This window comes from Pteropus medius, unplaced genomic scaffold (assembly GCF_902729225.1).
Source record: "Pteropus medius unplaced genomic scaffold, Ma_sr-lr_union100, whole genome shotgun sequence".
NCBI lineage: Eukaryota > Metazoa > Chordata > Mammalia > Chiroptera > Pteropodidae > Pteropus > Pteropus medius.
The window spans coordinates 13,126,736-13,135,275 of record NW_024352787.1 but is presented as its reverse complement, the minus strand read 5'-3'; the positions used below and the strand labels follow the sequence as shown (position 1 = coordinate 13,135,275).

At 40.2% G+C, this 8,540-nt stretch overlaps 1 protein-coding gene and 1 pseudogene across 1 annotated transcript; both read right to left on the bottom strand.

Annotated features, from left to right (window-relative positions):
• Window positions 1-557: 557 nt before the first annotated feature.
• On the bottom strand, window positions 558-676 carry LOC120591914 (uncharacterized; annotated as a pseudogene).
• A 6,384-nt stretch (window positions 677-7,060) lies between these two features.
• Window positions 7,061-7,456, bottom strand: LOC120591443 (ribonuclease H-like). The gene has a single exon (XM_039848916.1). It carries the CDS (start codon window positions 7,454-7,456, stop codon window positions 7,061-7,063), a length of 396 nt encoding a protein of 131 aa, XP_039704850.1.
• Window positions 7,457-8,540: the final 1,084 nt, after the last annotated feature.

Genomic DNA, 8,540 nt, shown 5'->3' with positions numbered 1-8,540 from the left:
TGCAGAGCTATGAATTTTCAAGGTCACATAGCATACCATAATTTATTTAAACTCTGTTGTTGAACTTTAGGTTTTTCCATTTTCCTGCTTCCATTGGATGCTAAAAATGGAATGAACCTTGTATGGTGGAGAAACCAGGTTAAAGAATGTCAATTATATCTCAATTGAAAAAAAAAGAATTACAGCAGGTAATGTGAGGGGAGAAGCTGGCATATCTATGGCTTATTTATTGCTGGCCATGTTTGCATCCTTCTCTCCCTCCTCTTCTTCTTTCTCTACTCCCCTGCCCCCTACTTCCACTTTCTCTCCCTCTACCTCCTTCTCTTCTTCTCCAGCCACCAACAGTGGCCTCCTCGCTGTTCATCAATACACTAGTTACTTTCCTGCCTTTGGGGATTTGTGGCTCCTTTTATATGAATCACTTTTCTCTCTTGTTACCACTTCCTTGAGGTCTTTACTCAAATGACACCTTTTCTGTGAGACCTCTGGCCACCCCATCTAGCATTTACATACATAACCCCAATTCTTCTACCATCTCCCAAGATTTTTTTTTTTTACACCTATAGCATCTGGTCTTCCTAGGTGGTCTCCCATCCAAGTAATAACCAGGCCCAACCCTGCTTAGCTTCTGAGATCAGATGAGATCGGGCACATTCAGGGTGGCATGGCGGTAGACCAAGATTTTTTTTTCATTCTAGCATTTATTATGATCTATTATACCTTCTATTTCAGTTATTTGCCCTTGCCAGTCTTTCCCACTGGACAGTAAGCACCAACAGTAAGGGATCTTTGCCTCTTATTCATTGCTGAATCTTCAATGTCTGGACTGTGTCTGTCTCATTCTAAATGCTCAAAAAATATGTGTTAAATGAATCAATAAATCAATGTCACTGTCATCATAATCATCATCAACAGCCCATCTCCATCAGGAATCCTTAATTTAATATCCAAGCTGTATGGAAATTTATAATCTGGTGAGAATGAATACATAATTTAACAGACTCCATTATTTGAAGTGACTCAGGAGTGGGTATATCAGAGACAGATCAAACCATGAAGTTGAATAGATGGTCTTTGTTTATGTCGCTGAACATAAGAGCTAAAAAATAAGAAGGTAGAAAAAATACTCTAAGTACATAATTAACTAGATTAGAATGATTCAAAAAAGATTTGTGAAGGAAAAAAGAAGTTCAGGATTAAGAAACCTCTTAATCTTTCTAATTCTTACAAAATATGAAGAGTAATTTATTAACATGACAGGCTTATGCTCCTTATCTAGAAGAACAAGGTAGCCTGACCTAGTCCAACTACAACTCTGCCACCTCCAGCAGTGGATTAACTCAACTTTGTTTCTCCTCTTGCTGCAAGACCAATAGATGCTGTCGAAGAAAACTGAGTAACCAGTTCCTTTTCAAATATGTGATACACAGATTCAGGCAGGCCTACAGCTCTGCTTAGCAATCCTGAAATGGAGTGTTTCTCAAACTTTTTTTTTACCTCAGGACCCCTTTTTCCTAAGTTATGGAGAACCCCAAAGTGTTTTGTTTGTGTGGATGATATCTATTGATGTATATTGTATTAGAAATTAAAACTGAGAAATTTCAAAAATATGTAAATTTTTTCCAAAAAATTTTTTAATTTTTCTAAAAAATCTTAATTTTAAAATAGCAATAATAAAATCAACACATGTTAACACAAATAACATATTTTTATAAAAAATAACAATAATTTTCCTAAAAAAATCAATGAAGAGAGCATTGTTTTACATTTTTGCCAGTGTCTTTAATGTTTGGTTTAATAAAAGATAGCTGGATTCTCATGTTGGCTTATGCATTCAATTTGTTGAGATATATATCCCATATAGCCTCTGGAAAACTCTACTCTGTCTACTGTCAGAGAATGAGTGAAAAAGTAAATAATGTCTTATTATTATTGTGTAACTTGCCCTTCATTCTGCTTCAATTTGTCCTGTGCACTGAATCTGTTTTCCCAAAGGTCCCTAATTGTTTTTATGTTACCAATAACCTCCTAATTATTGACAAATCCAATGATAAGTTTCATTGGCTGGAGGGTTTGGAGAAGTTTTCATGGGCATTGAGATTGCTATTAAATACTGACTGAATTTGCAAAGTCAAGGTAAAAGAAAGGGCAGAGACAGGTGTGAATGCAGGGCAAACAGACCCTGTGACAGGGGGTGAGAGGAAGTAGGGCTGGAAGTGTCCTGATAAGGAGTGTGGACTCCTTGGGCATTAAGAAACCATGAATGGTGACAGGGAGGCTAGCTTTGGAAGGAGGAATATTGAGCAAAACTTCTTCAGGACAAGAAGAAAGGGGGTAAAGGATGTAGACACTGTTATTGGTATTAGTGAAATACAGAAGAATGGAGAGTGCTCACTCATCTATTCACTACATATTTATTGAGCTCCTATTAAGTACCAGATAATTCATAGTTTCTACTTTACTATGTATTATAAGATGAATTCCATTTGTTAAGCACAAAGTGAAGAGGGGTGTGGTTATAGCTTAGATGAGCAATAAAGGTTTGGAACAACTTATGGAATGGGGCATTGTTGAGGACCTCATAATGTCTAATCTGGCATACCATAGCCCACTCAAATTGACATCTTTTTAATAATAACAATCACACAGTCAAGTTTTGGTTCCTTTCCCTCATTTGCTTGCTATTGTTAATTTTTAAGGTTCTCATGCAGTTGCTCTTTGTTTTTTGACCTGTATAGTTGCAAACAGTGGGAGAAATAGGTCGCGGTAGACTTACCTCATTTGGGTCCACTGGAAGCATGAGGTAGGTTTCCGAAGTGGACTGAAGTGGAAGAAAATCTAGGAACCATGAGACTTAAGTGTTAGGTAGAGCATCAGTGAAGATGTTGAAATTATATAGATGATGAAAAGAATCTGGGTGGAGAATGCCTGAGATCAGATGCCAAATTTTTAATGAGTAAAGGTGAGTGGCTTTTGTAGAAGGAGATGATGGGGATGAAGATGGGCAGAGAGAAGCATGAAGACTGTCATCTAGTGTATGAGGCTCATGAGAGTTGTTCAAAGTGATTCAAAGTGGTAGAACTATAGTCTAGATGTGGCAGCAAAATCCTGTGTGAAGGCCCATCTCACCTTCTAAGAAATGTAAGATTAGGTAGGTTATGTGAGAGAGCCTTTGCTTTGAGAGTAATTTGAGGGAAGATGTGTTGTATAGGGAGTGAGGTTTTGGTTAATATAAGAATGTTCTGGGTAAGGAAAGGAAGGAAGAACTTAGTGAGGGCATCAATCTGCTACACACTGCTTTAACATTTATAGCCCTTAGTTCATGGAATCCTTACATGCAGAGAGAAGGCAGTATAACATTTTGGATGAGAGTATGTGCATTGACTTAGAACAGAGTTGGCGCTTATCCCAGCCATACCACTTGTGTTGTGTGTAATCTTGGACAAGTTACTTAATATCTCTGAGTTTCAGTTGCCTCATCTATAAAATGAAGATTATTACAAAAGGTTGTGAGGATTAAATGACAGTATGTGCAAAGTGCTAAATGCAGTACCTGACAACACAGAACAAGTGCTCAATAAATTATAGCTATTATTATCCTCATTTAGCAGTGAAGAGGGGCTAAATAATCTGAGTTCAGATACCTAGGGGATGACTCTCAGGTCTTTTGACTTTATTTCTTTGATTTAGGAGAAGCCCAAGGCCAAGATAGCCTTATGAATAGAAGTAGGCCAGCCAGTAAGCCAGTCCTCTATCCAGCTCTTATTTGACAGTTCATAGTTGCAGATTCATCTCTTTGTGTTTAAGACAGCCTTCCAGTAAAAAAAAAAAATAAAAAAATAAAAAAAAATGCAAATCTCTCTAGAAGCGATAATACACAGAAACTTACATGTAATATTATATGTCAGGCACTGTGTAAAACAGACATGCATCATTTCATTTAACCCTCACAGTGACCCCTCCCTTCAGAGCTCTTATTCCAGTTTCCAGTTGAGGAAACTGAGACCTAGAAAAGTGAAGTAACTTCCTCGGGGTCACATAGCTCATTAATGACAGTGTTGGACTACAACCCTAGACTCCTACTCCAAGTCCAGTGTGTTTTCCTCTCTGCCAAAACTAGTTCTCCCCCAAGGTGAAAGATGCTAGATAATCATTTGAACAAAATATTAAAAAGATATACCTAAGGCTTTTAGTTCTCGCCCAGGCACTATTCTCTGGGTAACTTTGTGTTTGTCATTTACTCAATAGTTTTGGTGTTTTTCTCCCTGGGAAACAGAGGTGACAAATTCTTAGACTTTACATTTTGGTCTGCCATGAGGACCAATAAAAATTAATAAAGCTCATTAACAGATTAAAGTTTTCAAGTTGGAGAGAATAGCTCAAATTCTTCTTCAACTACATATTATGTCTATTAAAGGCAAGATTTGGGATTTCAAATGGCTTTAATAATCTCTATCAGTTCCTTTCTCCAGGATTTGACATTTGACTGCCTGTTCTCATTCCATTCCTAATTCTTTCCCTTTTTCTTTAACTATATTTCCCATCTTTCAGCTCATTCCCTCTAATTTCTTCCCATGTTTAGCCATTGTCATTCCCCATATGTCCACATTAAATCTATCATCTAAGTAGAAAAAAAAAAAAGAAAACCAGAAAACAAAACTAGAGAAGTAAGATTCAACATTAAAATGTAATTTGGAGTTAACACTTCCACTGCCAGCCAAAATATAATAGGGACTGAATTTATATTCCATCTGGAAACAACTAAAAAAATGGACGAAATGTATGAAACAACTGTTTTCAAGACATCAGATATTAGTCAATGAAGGACAATGATCCTTATTATTGGGAAATAAATGATCTCTACAGTACCCTAGCTTACTAATTAGGCAGAGTTTTAAGGCTAAGATGTAGAAAGAAGGAAACAAAGCAGAGCCCAGCAGTTTCCTTGAACTGTGGCGATAGAGTCTGTAGTTCAGGGAGGCTTCTAGACTTCCTAGGGCAGACTGTCAGAGAGGAGAAAGTTGCACAGAGAGTGAACTCCAGAGATAAACAATATCTGCCTTTAGTATTCAATTGAGTATTGATCAGCTCATGTGTGTAAGGAAACTATCTGAAAGCAGGTGAAGAAACACTCAAAAGGATTAGAGGGAACAATATTCAGGTTCAGGACCAAGAATAATGCCTGTTCCCAAAAGCCAGTATGGAAGACCTCATTATTCACATGACATTTGAAAGAATAATTAAAAGCCTCGTGTCAGTACAGGGAACAATTATCCTTCAACTAAATGCTGCTCTTTTCTTGCCTTTAAAAAGCTTAAAAGAAAGAACCAAAAGGATCAAACTATTTCCAAGTAACTATGTTCCCAGAACCAAGACCAAGCATATTTATAGGAATATAAAAATATTCAGCACCCAACAGGGCAAAATTCACAATGTTTGGCATACAATAAAAAATTACTGGGTATGCAAAGAAGTTAGAAAATAAAACTTATAATAAGAGGGAAAAATCAATCAATCGAAACTGACCAAGAAATTATACAGATAATAGAATTAGTAGATCAGAACATTAAAATAGTTATTGTAACTGTATCTTATATGTTCAAGAAGTTAGAGGACAGAGCAGGTGTGTTATATGGAGACATACAAATAATAAATAAGACTGAATCAAACTTTTAGAGGTGAAAATTATAATGACAAAAATGAAAATTCATTCTATGATTACTTCATGGGATTAATGGCATATAGATATTGCAGAAGAAAAGATTAGTGAAATTGAAGACATAACAATGGAAACCATCTAAAATAAAACAAAGAAAGGAAGACTTTAAGTGGTCTAATATATATGTTATTGGATCCCCAAGGGAAAGAAAAAACAGGAAAACTAAACAAAAGACAAGAATTTTCAAAGTTAATGAAAACTGAATGTGTAGATTCAATAAACAAACCCCAAGCACAGGAAACATGAGGAAAACTATACCAAGGCACACAATTAATTGCTTCAATCTAGAGATAAAGAGAAAAATCTTAAAAGAAGCCAGAAGAAAAAGATAAAAATGAAAACAGATTTCTCATTAGAACCAATGTAATCTAGAATACAGCAGAACAAGATTTGTTTGTTCATTACTAAAATTATTAGGATGACATTGGTTAATAAAATCATGTTTCAAGTATACAATTCAATAATACATCATATATTTATTGCACTGTGTATTCACCACCCAAAGTTAAATTTCTTTCTGTCACCATATATATATGACCCCTTTTACCCCTATATACCTCCTCCTTCCCCTCCCCTTCCCTCTGGTAACCACTAATCTGCTCTCTATGTCCATGAGTCTCTTTTTGTTTGTCACGTCTGTCAGCACCGAGCTGATTGAGAAGGGAAGGTTTTATTGGTGAGATGCCCAGGTGGAAGAACTCACAAGGGTCCAATGTAAGAATGAAACAGCAGGCACCAACTTTATTGCGGGAATGCGATTCTATTGCGGGGAACGCGCTTCCATGCTAGGGGACCGCATGGGCTCACATATGTCACAGTACAATAGTGGCATTCTGCCACACATGCATGATACAATGAGCGGGATCATGCTTACGTGAGCTGGGCGCAGGCGCCCTAATACATTAATGTAGCATTCTAAATCCGGGGTCCTATTCTTAGCCACAAACCTGGATCACAGCCAGACCTGGGACCAGCCAGGCCTGGGGCACACACTCCATCCCTACAGGGTTGCGGTGCAGGATCTGGCCTGGAGGGCACTACCTTGGGCTCACTGTCCACTTGCCATTCCTGGAGTGGCTTAGCCCCACAAGCCATCACCCCCGGGGTACTTTTTACCTGTCTCTCTGGGTGCTGCTCAGTACACCAGGAACATCATGACATAGAAACTTGTGCTTATCCCCGGGTCAACAATAGCCTCCATTGTTTCGCTACTTGTTTCATGGTACAGGCCCCTACATGCCCCAGTTTTTAGTGGAGCCAGGGGCCAATATCTGCCAGAACCGGTGGTACATGGATGGGGCAACCTTATGCTAGGGCGTCGACTACATCATTCCCTGGGGCCTATAATGGCCGATGGCCGGGGACATGGTATATGATGGCCCCCTGCTGAAGATCCTGCTTCCAGAGGTCTGGCCCCTGGCCCCATAGATGGTCTATCATCCACTCCTGGGCAGCCCACCAGGGCAGCCACAGAGTTAGACCTTGATACACAGCCCAACTGTCGGTGCAGATGTGCACGGGGCCAGTTTCATTCATGAGGACCAACGACACAGTGCCAAGCTCAGCCCATTGGCTGGACTGCCCAGCACCAGTCTCATGCCAAAAGATTTCTGTGGACAGCTGCAATGCCATGGCAGCCCATGTCAGGGGCTGCCCATGGCATGAGCCGTCTGTGTACCAGGCAACCTGAGGGATGGGACCTTGACCCTCTACATAGGGATTCAGCGTACCTCCCATCTCAGCAGGTTCCGCCAGGAGCTCTGCTTGCAACTGCACTGGTCCCAATAGGGAGTGCAGTTGACCTGACAGGGGGCTCGCAGAGAACTGTGCCCACTCCTCCAGGTACGTTCCCCAACTTGGTCGGAGTAGGAGTCTGTGCAATTCTCGTACAAGGAGTCTTCACCCAGGACCGCAGCCACCCCTCCATGGGATATGTGGACTGTACTGTTATGGGATTAGGGCCAGAGATTTCCTCACTGGTCAGAAGGACTGCACATATGGCCGCCAGTTGCTTCTCTATCAGAGAATACCATTCTTCCTCGCCTTTCCATAACTGGGACCGGAAGCCTATCAGCACCTTCTGGGAACCATGCTTCTGCCACAAGACCCATCCAAACCCTGCATCATCCACCTGCACCATAAGCAGAAATGGGAGGGCTGGATCTACTACACGTAGAGTTTGGGCTTGTGCTACAGCTTGCTTTGTAGCCTTAAAGGCCTCTTCTACCTCAGGGATCCAATCCCACTGGGTACTCTGTCACACTAGACAGTGCAGAGGTCACATCAAGGAGGCCAAATGGGGAATGAACACTCTCCAAGACCCCAGAAGTCTCAAATAGGTTTGAAGTTGATTCACAGTCTCAGATGAGGGATATGTTTGCATCTTATCAATCACTGCCTCTGGCATACTCTTGTCTTACTCAACCAGACAACTCCCAAGAATTTGACAGAGAACTCAGGTCCCGGGACCTTGTCCTCATTGACTGCCCAACCCTAGTTGGTGAGAGCTTCTCACAGGCTGGTTGCCACGGCTTCTAGTTCTGTAAGAGAATCAGAAGTTAGCATTATATCATCAATATAATGTTATAAGTGCACTGAGTGTGGTTGTTTCCACGTGGCTAAATCTTGAGCCACAAGACCATGGCACAGGGTAGGGCTGTGCAGATAGCCCTGGGGAAGGACGAGGAATGTCCACTGTCACCCTTCCCAGGTGAAGGCAAACTGTTCTTGACTTTATGGGGCTATAGCAATAGAGAAAAAGGCATTTGCCAAGTCCATTACATAATGGTGTTGTCCAAGTTCATATACCAACTGGTCCACG